Raw genomic sequence first — 18,749 nt, 5'->3', positions numbered from 1 at the left:
GAGTGCCTTATATCTTAATCAAGTTTTCTTTCAGGGCCAGCAGACAGAAATGCTTTTTCTATAAATGTCTTGGCATGCCTTTACGGATACACTGCCCATAAGCAATTTGTGTGAGGTTTATATTCTTGTGTTGTTTCTAAATTGGGAAAAACTAGGTAAGAGAAATAAAACTAGGCTTTTAAGATAAAACTATAAAATCAATGGGCCTGTATAAGCCATTCAAAATAGCAAGAGAATATGGCCCAACTTTTATAGCTGTTATACTGAAAAAAAATACAGCTGACCTCAACAAGCTTCCTAGAGATGTATCAAGATATTTGAGATAAATATTTGGTTACTTTAAACACATGCAACTTTGGTAACTGGGGAAGGGCACAAATCCAAACATTGTACCTTCAAATACTGGAATCCTTTAGATTATACACAGATTTATCTCCACCCAGCATTAGGGAACTTTTTTTTTTTCCTCCCCTCAAACGTCTATATACATTTTTCATTATGTGTATATGTGTTGAAAGTACACAGATCTGGGCTTTAATATCTTTCTGGAGATTAAAATAGTTTGAGGGATTATAAGTAAATAAGAGATTTTAAGTTCACTGCTAAAAAATAAAAATAATAAAAAAAAATGTGCACACCTCTTCCACCACAGTCTGCAGTTGCTTTCATAAGAGGGGTAACTCCTCACCCAGAATATATAGGCATTATGTGTCTGGTGATGTTGAACTTCTACTTTAGCTTTTGCCTGGTCTGTGCTCTAGAAACAATGCAGGTGCCTGCAGTGGTTCTGGCAGCATTTTAATCTGCTTTATTCCAGAATTACATGTATGAAGGAAAGAAGTTCTGTCTCCCTAATCCTGATCTGACGGGCTCAGGAACAGCCTAGGATTGTTCCTTGTGACATCAGTTTTAAACAGTCCTTTCCTGAAATATTTCTGGAGCTTTTGTGCTACTAGTGGCACTGAGATTACTAAGTAGCGTCTTGGCTCAAGTTATTCACCTCAGTATCTGACTTCTGTGATGGAGTTTTCTCATGTCAGCAGATTGTATTTAATGAACTGACCAGTTTGTATCCATTGGTATTATCAAATACATTTTGTTTCCTCTTTCATTTGTTCTCTGTCAAGGGCTAGTAAAAAGTTGTATGCTTTCTTATAACTGATACATTTGTACAAGGATCACTTCTTTGTATTATGAAGTGTGGGCTGTTGCCAATGCCACCAGCTGTGTGGTGGTCAGTGACATGATGGTACCATTATGCTTGAGCCATCCATTTGTGCATTCCTCTTGCTGGCCCTAGAAAGCACCTGCTTCACCCTCCGTGGCCTTCATGACCATGGGAGCAGGTCTGGCACTTGTGGTGCAGTCAGAAAAACAGGTCTGTTTCGTTGTCCTGCTCCAGTGGCAGTGGTCATGCCCAGGGCTGCCGACAGGTACCTCCAGACAGGACCCTCACATGAGTTGCATGTGTTGCTATCCTTTTTTTTTTCGTTTGTTTCTTGACATTGATTTTCACCTTCATGCCTCTTCCTCCACCCCAGTCTCATTGCAGCTGAGCAACCTGCTCTGTTTATTCTTTGTCCCATTGTTTCCAGCTTTGCTGCAACCGTACTCGTATTTGGTTTTCATGATACAGTTACCTTGGTAATCTCATCCTTGTATGGAATTGCTGCTATGGTTACCTGGGTGCTGCGGGTCTTGCAAGACTGCTCCTCAAAATGTGTGGTCCCCTCCAACTATCTGTGAGGTTGAGCCGCTTCTCATCTAGCCCTCTCTTTGCCACCTGTGCCACCCAGCTGTCCCTCACAGCAGTACCTGTAACTTTTGTCAGCTTCTCACACGGTTTTCTGTCACGTCCATCAATTTATCATGCCATGCTCTGTAGCCTTCCATGCCCTTGCCAGTTAGCTGAACCTCTCTTAGAGTAGTCATTCGCCTGCAGCCCTAACACTTTGGATTCTGTGTTATTAAAGAGTTTAGGTACTTAAACTTGTATGAACTCAGAGATGCTGGAGGAACTGCATTTATAGTGTAGGAACATACTATGTATTAGGTAGACAGTTGATGTTACCACCTGTGGCTCCCAGTGAGCAAACTATTTCTAAAGCATCATTATATATCAAATACCCAGAACAGTTTTTCATAAATATGTAAGTTGTAAGATGACACCCTTTGTTAAACTTCTTTTCACAACTAAATGTTAGAGGAACTCCCTCTTTTACTGCCTTGTTGGTACCTCTTTTTCCAAAAAAAAGTGGGATGGGGAGCATCCTGGGATGTAGAGGTTACTGAATGCCATAGGTCTAGGAATTTGCATGGGGCAGCCGAGTGCTTCCAAGCTGCAGGAGGCAGCTGGCAGCATATCCAGCTCGTGGAAGGATGCCTGTCTTGACAAGCACTAGCCATAGCCAGACGTTAAACAACAGAAAAATGGGAAGAGGGCCTGAAATTCAAGCACCTCTCTGAACATTTGGCAATTATACACACTCTTAAAAAAAATGATGGAATTGCTGTAATCATATGTGACAACTGTGTAACCCCCACCAACTCTTATCCTTTAGAAAACAGAGCCATATCTTACTACTGTCATTTATATTTTGACAAAAGAGATTCACTGTTATGAAAACAGCATGAATACTTAAAATAGAATGTAAGAAATGCTGATTTTTGAAACTGTGCAAGAGGGGCAGTGCCCAGAAGCATTTTCTGTTCTCTATTATCAGGCATCATGGTGGTGTCTTTTCCCTTTAGCACAATGCATATCACTTGTTTGCTTTGGTTAAAAATGAAAGAACTCAAGCCTTCATTATCCTTAGCAGTAGGCTTGCAGAAATATATCTCGGTGAATTTTTTTATGAATCTAAACTGTAATATAATATGCAATGAAGACAATGGACTTTGCAAGAAGCAACTACTGCACAAAGCAGTGAGAGTTTTCTCAAATAATGATCCCTAGAAAAGTGTAATTCTAATTGATACATTGTTCAGAATGTCAGAAGAGGTGACAAAAAATGCACGTGTAATCACTCACTAGTGTAAAAAGACAGCATAATTCAGTGTTTCAGTTTAAAAACAAAACAGGTCTAGAACTGTCTGCTCAAAGAATTCTTAGAAGAAAAAGTTGGTTTGCCCCAAAATAAAATTGTATGTGGAACAACGTCTGATTTTATTATCAATAGAATTCAAAACAAAGAACTGAACTTCAAATTATTGTAACTAAATCATTATTGTTTTAATTATACAGATGCATTCATTTTGATTGTATTTAATAAAGCATTAAACTGGATTTCCCTATCTCTTTTTACAGGTGTTGCAGCTTTGCCCTTCACCTATTCTTTCCACTACACAGGGCTACCTGGAAAACCACTTCAAACACAAACATTTTGTCTTCCATCTGGCTCAGCTGCACAGAGCCTCACAAGAGTAACAGGACTGTTGGTGAGTTCTGGGAAGTAAAGTTGTTTCATAAATCTTTTTAAAGAAAATCAGATCTAGGAGTCTCCAGTCCTGGGAATTCCTAGGGATTTCTATAGGAACCATCTAGGAATGGTTATTCCTTAGGCCAAAGACTCGTAGCAAGAAAATGGGTCTGACTGAAATGACACCCCTCTGCCCTCCAATAAATAAAAACGGAAGAAGAAAATGAAATGAGATGATCATGAGTATTCAATATATAAAATAACCGACATAACACGGGATTATCTGGCATGATCTAACCAAAAGTCCATCTTGCCCAATGTCTTATCTCTAGCAATGGTTAACAATTGATGCCCTTGGAAGCAAATGAGATTGGGGAAGTATATACAGACATTGTAAACACCCAGCTGACACAATCTGTCATGCAGAGAGTTCCTAAGGAAAAAATAATATTTTATGCTTACTAGTCTTTGATATTTTAGTTTCCATTAACTGTTTAGTCACAATATGAGTCTACATAAATTTCAACATATGTAAAATCCTGGTGCAGTAGTTTCCGTAGTTTAACCATCTGTTGTTCAAAGAAAAGTCCCAGTCTGCTTTCTTTTTCCTTTTAACCCGTCTCTGAGTGTTTCTTTTAGTGCTTCATTGTATATATGAAACTGAGCAGCAATCCCTTCTTTGGATTTTCCATGCCATTCATGATTTTATAGCTATCTGTCATGATTCAATTCTGCAGTCTCTTTCTAGGCATAATCAGTGAAGACTTGTACAGTAGCATGATTGCATTATTTTTTTCTCCATTCTTTCAGAAGTTTGATTTTTTTTCCTGTTTACAAACTGCATTGCTTTTGTAAATGCCTGATCACCTAATGTTAAGAGACACTTCTGCAGCTCTTCATAATCAGCTTTAACTTTTAATACTGTGAAAAATTAAGTAATAGCAATTAAAAATTAAAAAATGAAATGTTTACATTCAAAAACTTTTTACTTTTACCTTTTTCTGGGGAAAAAAATTCTGTCACACTGATTTTAGAAAGACATTTTGCCATTTTTTTTTTCACAGAAAGGGAATTATGAAACTTTCTCAGCTATTATAACTAAGAAACAAGGATTATGAGATATTTTATAATATATATATGTATGTACAGGGTATATATATTCTATATATAAATATAGGAGGCAGGAACCCAAATGTTGAAGGATGACAAAAGCTATGAGGTCTGTCTACACTATTATTTTATAGTGAACATATGCATTAACTAAAACTATCATTGAATCAAGCTAATAATGAGTAAATCTTACCTAAAAATAATGGATTGGAGTTTTTTTTTTTTATGGGAGTGAAGAAAGGACAAATTTAATAAATCAGAATTTAAGAAATACAAAGTATTTGGATATTGGTTTAACTAATCATTTTGTCGCATTAAAATAAAATATAAACAAAAACCCCCTCAGATTAGAAACAGTTTAAATCTGTGGGTACGGATATCAGGATATATAGTTTTAAACTCATATTTTTTCCTGATTATCTTGGTTAAATTTAGCTATTTAGGATTATGCAGAGATTTCTTGAGGTTCATTTCAGAAAGAGATAGCATCTAAGAAGATGAGTGTATGTTTTAGTAAATACAAGATTTACAGTCACTGGAGGACTGACATAGAACTTGGTGACTTTTTTAATTAATTGATAAATAGTTTCAGAAGGATTTAGATTAGGTCAGATGCATCTTTGGTTTGGTATTATATGAAAGAATAGAAAGTACTGAAAATGTAAAAGTATTATACTTTGAATTATTATAACAGAATTATTTTCGCATGTTTTAAAGTCTTTCATTTTTAAAATAAATCGTTCATTTTGAGAAAGAATGTATTATTTAGATTGGTATTTTCTTATAAAGATAAAGAGACAGTTTACTAGTCACATTTCAGATCACATAAATCATTTTGGTGTAACCTTAAAGGTTTTAAAAACACTTTTTAAAACAGTATTTTAGCTTGGTCTGAAATAATTTCTTTTCTGCAGTTTTTTTAAGTTGCCCATCAAACTTAAAAATCCACTTTTCTCCAAACTTGTGTTGCAGTGCTAGCTGGGAGGGAAACATCTGATGAGTTTTAAAATAATATCTGCAGTATAAGTTTAAACATAGGTTCAGAGGAGATTTTAAATATTTGATTATAGATTTTATGCAATTTTCATGCTCTGAAGCCATGGTACACATTTCTGTTTTCACATATTCTTTCTTTCATGCATCAGACATATCCATCCTGTCTTGTCATCAGTACTTTTCACAGATTCTTAGAACCCTTATTGATAATCACATTCAGATGCAGAAAGTATATAGCAGAAAGTGCAGAAACTGACAGACTGCATACCGTACTTCTCTAGATGGATAGCATATGCTGTTTGTCATTAACCAAAATAGCTGTGTTCCTTGACACCTGATGAACCATAAAGAAGATGTAGAGCTCTTCCTATATTTCATAGTCAAAAAATACCATCTTTAACATGAACATCCTTTCATTTTTTATCTTTGAATAACAATTTACCAAAAAATATAACAATTAGCAGCTGGCTAGAATACTGCTACATGCAGGTAGAATACGAACACAGAAAATTAAAAGAAAATTTTAAAAAGTATAAAGTTGTTTGAGCTAAACCTCTGACAGTATTCAGGTACATGGGAGTATATACTTTTCTTTCATTTCTTCCTGCAAGACCTGAAGAGGTCTATTTTAATTGCATAGAGTTACATTCTCAGAATTTTAAGAACTGTAAAACAAAGCTTGTAAGTAACAGAAAAGGGTATATGGATGTGAAATCTTCAAAGAACATCATATTTTTTTTTTTATTACCTCCAAAAGCTATATGTTAATAATGGATTCTAGAGACAAAGATCATATCAGTAGTAAAGTGTTTAACTATTTGAGTTGCAACTCTATTTAGGGATTTCCCTAAAATAATGTGTCCAAGTTTCCCATGTATTTATTAGTGTGTCATCCAACTTCAGCCCTTGAATTTCCACTCAATTTCTATCACAGACTTTATGCTAAAGAAAAATTAAACAACCATAGCATGTTGAAGTCAAGGCTTTAAAGGAGGGATGGATATAGATACTACAGGAGCAAGACCACAGTTACCAACTACATAAGAATTATATAGATGGATTTATGGTTTAGTTTGTAGATTTGGATTGGAAAATAGATACTAAATAACTAAAATTTTAAGTAAGTAATGCCAAACTTTGTTGGGGAATCTAAATTTAAAAGAACATGACTTTTTGAAAGGTTACAGGGAATAGCTAGATAGCTGTAAGACCGTTGCCCGTATTAAATCAAAATTCTGTGTAGAGTTACGGATATTGTTCATGTTTACACAGCTTCCATCTTCACAGTCCACAGAATGAATGACATTCAGTTTGGCTGCAGCAGGAAGGGACTTCAAACACTTTGAACCTTTCAAAACATCTGCCTCAGATTGTAAGGTAAATTCAGATTCTGCCTTATAGATAGGGCCTGGAGAGATTGCAGAAGCGATGTTGTGCTTCCTTTCTTCCTCATTAGTTCCTGTCTGTCCATGATCCAGACTGAGAAGCTAGTTTAGAGCCATTACAGCCAAACGTTGTAATGTGCTTTTGCTCACCTGGTAGCTGAAGTTCACTGGTTGCCATCAACATACTAAAGCAGACTTTGCAGGTTTGAACTGGATTCCCCAAGGGGGAGATGCCATATCCCTGTAAATATCTTCACTCATCAGATGACAGTAACAAAATCTGAAATTTTAATTCAATTTTAATCGAGCAAAAAGTTTGTTATATACCTTTATTAATCCAAAGACCTTTTTAGAAGTGTTGATTTGCAAGAATGCTTGGGTAAATATCAACGATATATTTTTCTCCTTGTTTCTTGAAAGTATATTGCCTTTTTTTCTTTCCCGTTTGTGAGGCTCTGAAGTTAAAGCTGAATTAGGTATTGCATTATTTTCTTTTCCTCTGGTATTTTGGAAAATGTAATGGTGTGCACGGACATTATTCTTCATGGAAATTGTTTAGGTTTTTCTCTTAAACATATTTACCCAGTAAAAATATGTATTTTATATTAAAATGAAATAACACTATTGTATCTATGTATTTCCGATCAGATCATTAACTCTGTCTTACTTCACTGTTTCAAAATATACCTTTACTATTCTTTTCTTCTCCCATGTCTTTGATTATCCAAGCAAGTAGTTTCTGCTCTTAAGTAACCAAAATACTTTTGACGTAAATTGACAGATGTACTGTTAAAGAATATATAAGTAAATGTTTTAGGGACAAAATATTCTCCTCTCTTTTTATAATTATATGAAAATCTCCGTTTTTTTCCTTAAGACAAGATGGTAGCTATATGGGTAACAAAGCTACAAATTTGGTGGTACTGCAGGTACAGATGAACGGAGTACAGAGTGCTTGTCTAATCTATAACAAGTTTTTCATGAACCATTTAGTTCCTGACTGTTCACTCATATCTATGCACTTTGCTGCCACTGCACTCTGGAATATGAAACATTTAACCAAGAATTAGTTCTGTCTGAAAATCTCCTCTCATAATCTCTAGTACTGTTAAAAAAAAAAAAAAAAACTGCAAAGAATGTTACATTTATATTTTTATTTTTTATTTTCCCACTGACATTTTTCTCCATGGAAGTGTTTAAAACCAAATCCTATACAGATCAGCAATTTTTCTTTGTCTTTTTTTTTTCCTGTATTTTAAACCATTTAATGACAATATATTACATTTGAACTTATCTGTCTCCTTCTCATTCCTTAGTGTTGGATAATTGCTCATTTGTAAATTATTAGCTAACTATGCATGCAATCTGGTACATGGCAAGAAACAAGCATAACTATATTCTGTTAATAGCAATTATGTGTTTAATTTAATTTCTTATTGGCATTTCTTTTAACTATGTAGTCTATTTTTAAATGTGTTGGAATGAAGTCCAAAAAAAGCTTTTGATTTGGGAATGTTGTTTATTAAAGGTACTAATATCCTACACTAATTACTGTGGAATGAATGGTATTAACTATTTTCATTCTAGAAGATCTGGATTCTTTGTGAACTTGGTTAATAGATGAGCCTGTAGGGACAGTTCATGTGATGAGGCCCTCAAGATGTTGATGCAGAAGATCAACTTCCATCTTCTGTGAAATCCTGTAAGCCCTGGCAGAGAGGAAGGTTAAGCGCATGTTTAGGTGCTTTGTTGGACTGAGATCAAAGTACTTCGTTCCGGATATGTTGTAAAGGTCAAGGAAGACCACTTAGAACTGTGTGGCTGTACATTTACCTCCATTTCCTTGAATACATTATCTAGTCCTCAATAATAATTAGAATCCTAAACAAACAAACAAACAAAAAGCACAAGCAAACAAACAAAAACTTGAAAACCAAACCAAACCAACCCTCTCCCCTCATCCCCCCAAAACCAACCAACCTCCAACCTAGCTTCTGACCTAGTTCATTACTGTTGTCAACACTTCATCACAGAGATCAGTGGAATGGCAATGATACCATATCCTTACAGGCAGGCTTGTGGAGCTTATGATAGAATCAGTGCTATTATCCTGCTTAACAGCAGTGTAAATAAGAGCCCTACAGAAAAAATAGCATGTTGACTAGGCTCCCTAAAAAATCAGTAGTGTGCTAACTAAAAATTATAGTCAGATTTCTCGGAATGTTTGAATCAAGGAACAGATTAAATAGGTTTCAATACCTTCAATTATTACTGCAACAGAAAATTGTCAGGGCTTATTACTGACTGGATAACAACACTGATATCTTTTCAAGTGACAGGATATTTTTTACTATGAGCCAATATTTGCATCATTAAGTACATGAAAGGCTTTTATTAATTAATAAAGGAAACAATAATCTACTTTACTTGACATTGGTGAAGGAAATATGTAGGAGACTGTCATTAAAATATTGGTCCAGCTGATTTTAACCTCCAGAGCATTTTCATTTAAATGAAATCAGTATTTTACTCCTAAGCCAATGATGAATTTAAGTGCTAGGAGATTCATTTAGGATTTGTGCTTAAATATCTTTTTGGAATAAGGATTAGAAAAGTTTACAAATCTTAAATAATATAATAATTTGAAAGAGTAGTTGTTTAGGCTAAATAATGCTTAAGGAACATTATTAAAAAAAAAAAAACACCTCTATTATGACTATTATTATTATTAAGTACTATTATTTTAAAGTCTAAATACTTCTTGCAAAAAATTTAGACTATCTAGCCCATATACCAAAACCAGGACAGTGCTTAATATCATCACGTACCTTTCATGTCTTCATAAAATTAATCAGCTAAAATCAAACCCAGACAAATAATAACAATAATAATAATAATAATAACAGTGATAATAACAACAACAGGTTAGTTTCACAATCCATAAAGCATCTTTTTCAGCAGTACAGTTTGAAACTACAATATGGTTAAAATCATCATGTCATCTGTCATCTTTCCTGTTTTAGAAATAAATGCTTCTATAATGCCAAGCATTTCTAATTAGAGAATAACTTAACAACTGAACACCATTATTACAATGGCATAATATGTTTGAGTAAGAAGAGCCTGTCTGAAAAACATGAACTTGCTTACTCTTAAGAGACATTTTCCCAACAAAAAAAAATGAGGCTGCAAAATTTAGCTAACTTGACAAATTAGATTTGTCTTTGTGAAGAATGTTTTCCCTGGCTGCTTTAGATGTACCGTCAGAGTCTGTTTTCTACTCCAGAAATGAGCAAATAGGCCAAAAAAAAAACAAAAAAAAACTGATTTTTTTTTTTTTGTATGTGTGTGACAGAAAAGTAAAAAGAGAAAAGTCCATAAAGAAGCTGATCAAATTGTGTTATGATTTCAGGCTGTAATAAAAAGGCAGGGCTGACACAACAAAAATAGGTACATTTGCAAAAGAACAGGTACATTTGCAAAGAACCTTTGCCTTTCTTCCAAGCAGAAAGATATCTCTCAAAATCTGAAGGTATGCATATAGGCATGTTGACATTAGTAATTGGGTCAGTAGATACAAATGTCTTTGCCCAGAATGGAAAGAGACAATTGTGAGGCCAATGGTCAGATGCCAATATCATGTTTAATTTCCATCCAAATAAGCTAGTTTGCTGAAATTCTGTGAGTAATACAATATGGTGAACTTGGTGTACAAAGAGAAGAACATAGCATGAGTGCTTGTTAAAATAATATATGTAAATGCAATGATGTATTTATCTGAGCATTGCTCAAAAGAGAGAGGTTTGATGGCTAGAGTAGGCTACTGTGTGTGTGGATGGAGTCATATGTCCCAAAGCAGCTGGCACTCAGGATTAGCTGTTCCTTAAACCTATATTTTAAATCAGTTTAGGTGTAGTCAGTTGAGATGGCCAGATGGATCTGACACACCACCAATGACGGTGGAGGAAACAGATCCATTCTGCCCTCACTTTCCCTCTTCTCCCAGCACTCCTGGACAGGTGCTGGAAATCATAACCTAAACTCAGGCTAGTCAGCTCATTCCACCAGCAAAAAATAACCCTACAAAGAGAAGTCATCTTTTTTTTCTTTTTTTTTTTTTTTTGTTAAGCAGATTGACGGATTCAGTATAGGGTCATCTGTACACCAAAGGTGTTGCAAAGGAGGTGTCAGAACTATGTGGTTTGGGATTAAGCAGAACTGGAAATCCTTTGCACAGAGGCTATGGGTCCTGGTGACTCTGGATCAGTCATGAAGCTATGGAAGGCAGATGTGAAAAGAAGTGTGGTTTTTTTTTGCAAATCTAGTCAAATTCCATTTGGTTTGTTCAGATATTCATGACCTAGATCACCATCTTATTTCTTTGAAGATGGAATCGTTTTTTTGAGCTGTTATTTTAGGGGAATTAATCTATGATCATACCCCAGAAAATTAAAAAAAAAAAAAAAAAGTTTCCACATTTAATTTTCTGAAATCTTCACAAAGCCAAGATGCCCAGGACTCAAAATAATTGAGTATCTTGTACATTACTGAGTAAAAGATTTGAGACAAGTTCTCTCTCTCTCTGAGAGTATTTCAATACGTATATAGAGAGATATAAATTATATAGAGATATAGATAGATAGATATAGATATATCTTTTTAAGAGAGTTCTTTAAACGCCCAGTTGTCAGATGTGCAGAGTTAGTGTGAGAAATCTCTATCATTGAAGCCCTTGATGACTGTTTTAAAAAATAACTTTATATACTTGAATATTCTTCCAGTCTAAGTTGAACTGCTTTCATGTTTTACGCTTAGTTTTTGTTGTCATGTCTGAATGATTGTTTTTGTGTGTGTGTGCGTTTTTTCAAAGAGAAAAATGCAGTCTGTCTTTTCTTATTATTCCTTAACCTAAGGATTTTTTTTTTAGGGTTCTTCTCTGATCTCCATCAGGTACTCTCAGACTACGACAGAACATCTCACATCCCTGATAACCTTTACTTTGCGGTCTGACTGGCAAATGTCAGGACAGCTTGAAGGAATCAAATACCCTGGCAGTGGGGATATCTGGGCCTCTTGGCAAATCACAGTGCTGTGCCTGCAGTGCCATTAGCATGGAACTGTTGCAGCGGGAAGGGACCTTTGGAGGTTTATGGTCCAGCCTCCTTTTCAAAGCTGGATAAAGACTGAATTCATGCCAAGTTTCCAAGGGCTTCAGCTAGTCAGTCTTTGAAAGTCTCTAAGGATGGAGACTGTACAGCCTCACTGGGAAACCTGTTCCAATAATTGAATATTTTAACTATGGAGAAAAGTTCTATCTTTTCAGAACCTTCCTTTGTTCAACTTCGGCCTTCTGTGCCTTGGCCTTCCACTGTGCACCACACTGGTAGACCAGCTCTGTGGTCTTGCTTGGTAGGGGCAGGCTTCCATCAGGTCCCCTCAAAGTCATCTCTTCTCCAGGCCAAACAAGGCCTGGTCCGTCAGCATCTTCTCACGGGGAAAGTACTGCAGCTCTGAACTTTTTCTAGTTCATTAATGCCCTTCCTGTACTGGGGGTCCAAAACTGGATGCAGTATCTAGATGTGGTCCCAAAAGTGTTTAATAGAGGGGTATAATCCCTGTCCTCAATCTCCTGACTGTGTTTCTGTTGACGTCTACTGGTATGTTGATACTCCATTTGAACAGAAGTCTAAAATACTCTATAAGACATATTACAATGTCTTATTTTGTATTTTTTTCCTGTATCTGTATGCTATCTGGTTCATTTGTGTGTGTTTTGTGTTTTTGTTGTTGGTGTTGTTGTTTGTTTGTTTTGTTTTTATCATAAACCAAAATAGCATGCTATTATTTTGCCATTAATCCAAACTACAACTTTAAATCAAACCATACTCTTGAAAAAAAAAAGTTGATCTCACCCTCTTCTGAGGTAAAAGACATCCTGTAGTTCAGTCTAACATACACTGCCATTGTCTGATCAGAAGGTGATGCTATTATGGATAGCTTATGGGAATAACATAGAAAGAAGAGCTGATGCTCATACAACAGTGTGATAATTTTGTATGATATATTTCACCCCTAAGCATCTCAAAGAGCTTTACAAATTGATTTATATTCTACACACAAGGATAATTTATTTCATCCATACATTTTTATTAGCTCTGCAGCAATATTTTAGTTTAGGACAGGAATTAAAGGCCATATCAAATCCAAAATGCAAGGTGAACATACTTACAAAGAATCCCTCACAAAGTTCACTTCAAACTGCTTTCTTTCAATGCTGCACCACCAGCAAGGTATCATTGCTGAAATATTAGGCTATTGAAGGATTTACTGTCCAGATCTGAAATTGAGAGATTTAGTGTGTTCACAAAAATAGTTGTAGCTAGTATACTTATGCAAAGAGTGAATTGGGATACTTTTTTGCAGCTTATAATCGCAATCATTTTAGAATATACGTTTCTGTTTCTGTAGTTTTCCTGGTCAGCTTTCATTTCCTGATAATTTTCACAATGGTGTGATGTGATTGAGATGACTTACATGAGAGTATACATCAGTTAAAATTGTATTTTTCCAGTGGGATTCATTTGGATGACTTTAAAGTTACCTATCTTGATGAATGATTCCAGGAAATAATCATTCAAACGTTTATCCAGTTTCAACACCAAATTTATTCAAAATCTTGTTCCACCAACCATTCTTCTTACTCTATATTTGTATTAACACACTGTTTTTATTTATTTTGAATAAAATAAATGTTGAGTGTCTTGGCATAAATACATAAATAGGGTATTATTTTGTTTGTTGTTGTTTTTGACTCATAATTCAGCATCCTCTCAGACCATTTACATCCATGTAAGAAATGTAAGAACTCTCCAGCTTTTTCCACAAATACGTGTGGTGATTTTTTTTTTTTTTGGTATGTGTGTGTGTGTTTTTTTCTAAAATAGATGCCAGACATATGTCATATTTCAAGGAATTTGCATTGCTTAAATCCAAAACGAGTGACTTTTTCCTAATATCCAGCAGATAGGCTCTACTAGATAGAAGACACTGTGCCCCCAGTCTTTTGAATAAAAATGCAGCCAGGAAGCTTTATTTTGGAGACGTAACATAGAGACTATATCCGTCATTAGGCTGTTATTATTTTGATGTATACTTTTTCTGATACTCAAAGGTCAAACAATAGTAGGAAGCGGAGAGAACCTGCTATCTGAGGACTGATAGCAGGACAGCATAGAGGAAAGGCTGCTTTGTTAGATTTTTGTCTTTACATGAGTTGAATTCTCATGTAGGAATATGTCTACAGGAAACTACAGAAAAGAAGTTTATAGTGAATTTCTATTGATAAGTCTATAGAGAAAAGAAGTTTATAGGAAAGATTTTTAAGTTGCTGTTAGATCACCATCTAGATATAAATATGAGTTTTCCTGCAACATTAAGAAATTTAATAATCTTCAACTTAAGAGTTTTTTGGGGAGTTGGGGGCAGGGGGGTCATCTGTGAAATTTTTTTAGAAGTCAAAGATGCTGTTCAGATATTATCACATATCTTTATGTACTGTCATCTTACAACTGAGATCAGAATGCTTGAGCCTGAAATGAGAACAGTATCTGTGAAGTTTTTCATAAATATTTCATTAACATTTTTTTACTATAAAGAAGAAAATCAATTTTTGGTGTTAGAAGAAACATGCTGATAAATTAGCAAAAATGTTATAAACAACCCAATGCAATTCTTGAAGAATTATTCAATTTGTTGTCTGCAGGGAAAGAACTTCTAAAATAAATTCAAACTGGAAGGAGAAAACAAACACATCCAAAATGCAGTTTAAGAAATCACAATTTCTGTCTGCCTATTTTTTTTGATGAAGTAAGCAAATTAATGTTTTAAAGTCTTTCACTGGAAAGCACTGCCAATACTCCTTTACTCTAATTTCTGTGTTCCTTCCGCCTTTGTTAAAAATACAGAAACTGTATGTGGTATATACCCTATGCAGAGAAATGATTATCTCCTAATTTCTATCCAGTACTCCACTGTTCATATATTAAACACAGCTGTCAATTCTGTTTCCTCCCACATCAAGTAAGAAACAACATGTAGCAGTTAATTGGCAGCAACAATTTTGAGAAAGACTGGGCTAAAGCAGGCAAGGAACCCCTCCACATGGCTCCAAAAGCTCTTCCAGGAGCACTCACCAGTTCTGTAACTGTGCTGTATGCAGCTTCTTTGCTGGATGAATACTTTGATGTCAGTGGCTTGGCCCAAGTTAACCCAAATTGTTCAGGATGGATGCCTCCCTGTTTCCTGCTACATCATTTTTTTTGAATCTCAACAATTTATTTTTATTTAATTTATTTTTGGTTGAAGTTTTGAATAATACCAGGTATGTTACTGCCCTTGTCAGCCACAAGGTAATTACTGCCTTCTCATGATATTTCCTTATGATGGGTACCTTATGGGATACATTTTCAGTTACCTCTTAATCTAGGTAAAACAAGCTTACCTGGGTTGTGATCTATCATACCTTAATCAGAATGTCACACAACCTCAAATCTGTATGTTTATCACATCTAGATAGACCACTTAACTCACTAAACTTTTTACCTCATCATTTCTGTCTTTTTTTTTTTTTTTTTTTTTACTTTTGATCTATTTAAAATTATTTTCTAACTATTGTTGTCATTTCACCACTTGCTTTGGATGGATTGTTTTACAACCTTGTGAAATTGTTTTATTTTTAGTATGACAGAACTTGATTTCCATTCCTTGTTCTATCCAAATGTGTATTTTTTTGTTTGTTTGTTTTTTGCAATTTTCTCAGCTTCAGGAAAAAAGAAATTCATATGAATGACTGTTCATACACATAATATATGTTACTGAATGGAACTGTCCTTTATTCACTGATGCTAAACATGGTCAAATAATAGTCCTGAGTAACTCTAAGTGAACATCAGCTTTAAATCCAATGACAAATTATGCTTTCATGGTGACCTCAGAAAACGTCTGGATAGCTTTTTTTTCTTTTTTTCAGTTTTTATTTTTCCAGTAAAGTATTACAGTTACTGTTGATAACACTCTCACTTACTTTTTTCCTTGTAGAAAGTAGAGTGTTTTTTCAAAACACTGCTTTTTCAAAACATTTATGTTCTGATGCTGTTTTGTTAATTTCAGTTGAATTCTTACATTAGAAAAATTAATTTCTATGAATCTACCTCAGAACATATTTTCTTGGGATGTTGCCATAATTTCATAGAATCCAGAAAAGTAACTCAGAAGTAAGAGAGACAATCAGTTTTACTCGCTGACTCATATTTTGATTGTTTTGTGAACTGCTTTGTGAGATGGTGTAACAAAAACTCACAGTGAATTGTTACCATGTTCTTTGAAGGTAACTTTACAGAATGCTTTTGGAAATCCTTGGGATAAAGAGCAGTGCATCAACAACAGTGTTTATTTCTCTCTCTTTCTCTCTCTTTTTATTATTATTATTATTATTATTATTTTTAATTCAGATAATAATATTTTCTTTAGAAAACCAAAAGTGATCCTGCTTTTAATGAAATTTGAGATTCTCACCAGATGCAGCTACTGAAATCACTGGTTTCTTGCCAGTGGTAGAGGAGGGACCTGCAGTTTCTACTCCTAAGGGGTATCATTAGGGACCTTAAGAATTCAGGGAAGAGAGAAACAGCATGAGTGCCATGGGTTCCATTATGTGCTTTGACAGGATAATGTTTGTATCACATAATTCCTTTCTGATATCTTTCAGTCTGGGTTTAAAAAAAGGAAAATATCTGTTACTTAGAAGATAGACATAGAAATGGAGGCTTGGTTTTGAAGGGCCAACATTTACCTCATGCAGCCATTAGCTCTGAAATTGTAGGCTAATTACAGCAAAGTTACTATTCTTAGTCTACAAAGTAGAATCTTTCATGTCTATGTATTTGTGCAATAGGATGTATATGCTGGCAGTTGACAAAAATAACAGCAATTTCAGTTGCTGGTGTTGTCAGCAAGGCTTGTAAGCAGCCACTTAGAGCAGGATGCACACAGCACTGCTGAGGTCGGGTAGATACCAGAAGTATACTCAGGCAGCTGCCTGAGTTTAATCTGCCCATAGTGGTAATAGCCATCATTATGAACCTGCCAGAGGCTATTTAATAGTTAAGACCTTGGAGAGTCATCTAGTGTGAAATCTTCTGAAACAGGTCAGTGCTACTTAATATGATGTGCAACAGTTCAGAGGAAAGGCAGTCCCTTGTATTCAATCCAAAAACAAACTCTTTGCTCTTCTGGAAGCCAGAAACAGTTTTCTTGTTGCAAGACTTCAACGTAATAATAATAATAATAATAATAATAATAATAATAATAATAATAATAAACATAGATTAATCAAGTTTTGTGTAACATCAGAATACAAGACATGACTGCACTGTAATTGTTCCTAGCTTGCTAGGATACAATACCTGAAAAAAACAGCATGCTAGAACTTTTTCCTTAACAACCAGTTTTCACAGGATTAAGACAGCTAAACAAACAATAGTGAATCAAATGTAATTCATTATCTCATGTAAATTTTGTTTTGATGTTTTATCTAACATTGTCTTTCTTCGGATTCATAAGATCTGTTTTGAGTTTATACTGCTGCAGTGGGGAACAAGATGCTGTGGATTTAATTGGGTGGTTTTATAAAGGTGGGGAAAGTACAGCAATTAAAAATAACAAATCCATGACAGTAAGAAATCTGTGACAGTTAATAGTTAAAAATAAAAAATAAAATAAAATAAATGATTATTTTTACTTGAGGAAAATCGGTTACCTCTTTGAGTATCTGAGTTGTTTGACTTAGCATGCTGTTAATTTAAAAAACAAACAAACAAACAAACCCTTCAATTACCTTTTAATGCTGAAGGCCTATATAGCTTTGGACAACAGTGATAATGACAGGAAAGTCAAGAGTATACAAACATTTTCCATATTAATATGACAGTCACTTTCACAAAACTTTGCATACCAGTTTACCCTTTATCTGCAAGAAAGTTTAGGGATTGATCTGACACTTCATTTTCTGTATTTATCACCCACAAATTAAATTCCTGCAGAGAATTCAAAACTTCCCTCATGGGAAATGTTATTATCACAAAGATATAAACACAGTAAATATAAGTGGTTTTCTAATCTGCCTTATAAAGGCAAGCAGACAGGTAGTCATCTAAGAGAGAAATATTTTATCGTTTAATGTTCAGAGCTACATTCCATGTGTAATATCAGCAAACACTAACACAATTTCATAAACTACTAAGCTAAAAATAATGTCTATGTGCACTACTTAAAAATGTCCTATAAATTTTATTTTAATCATAGGTACTGCAGATTTTTTCCTAATCATTGTTAATAGTGATGAAACCAAATATAAATACAGCAATGATTCCTAAAAGAAACTGCATGTTATCAGAGAGACAGCTGTGCTTTTTATTAATCAGCTTCCCATCATCTCACCCCCAAAGCACCCTATATAAGCAAGTTAAATTACGATCAGGCTATCTGAAAACAGTCACTATAAATAATTCTTTTCAATTAATCTCTTTTTAAACTATAACATCACAACTAAAAACATTTTGATGAGTGTACAAGTATTTCTTATTTCTCAACCTTTGACACTTTAATAGGCTTACTTTGCTGTGAATTAATCACAACCCTTTTTCTTTCGGGATATCATGCAAAAACAGAGTTGGATATGCCTGTATGAAAGTTTCAGCCACATAAATGGTCACAATAAGAGCACTGGGGCAAGGACAGGAATATGAGTAATGGATATTTTGTCCTCTGAGCATAGGTTAAC

At 34.6% G+C, this 18,749-nt stretch overlaps 1 protein-coding gene across 2 annotated transcripts in view; it reads left to right on the top strand.

Moving 5' to 3' along the window:
- LOC310895032 (uncharacterized protein) overlaps positions 1-18,749 on the top strand; it is a 287,235-nt gene that overhangs the window by 161,819 nt on the left and 106,667 nt on the right. For both annotated transcript variants that reach the window (XM_083825796.1, XM_083825797.1), the window contains exon 5: positions 3,308-3,438. In XM_083825796.1, the coding sequence (XP_083681922.1) occupies positions 3,308-3,438 (131 nt within the window). The remainder of the gene's footprint in view (positions 1-3,307; positions 3,439-18,749) is intronic.

Source organism: Anser anser (assembly GCF_964211835.1).
Source record: "Anser anser genome assembly, chromosome: 2".
NCBI classification, from domain to species: Eukaryota; Metazoa; Chordata; class Aves; order Anseriformes; family Anatidae; genus Anser; species Anser anser.
Note: the sequence above shows the minus strand (reverse complement) of the source record. Positions and strands in the feature narration are given on the sequence as shown.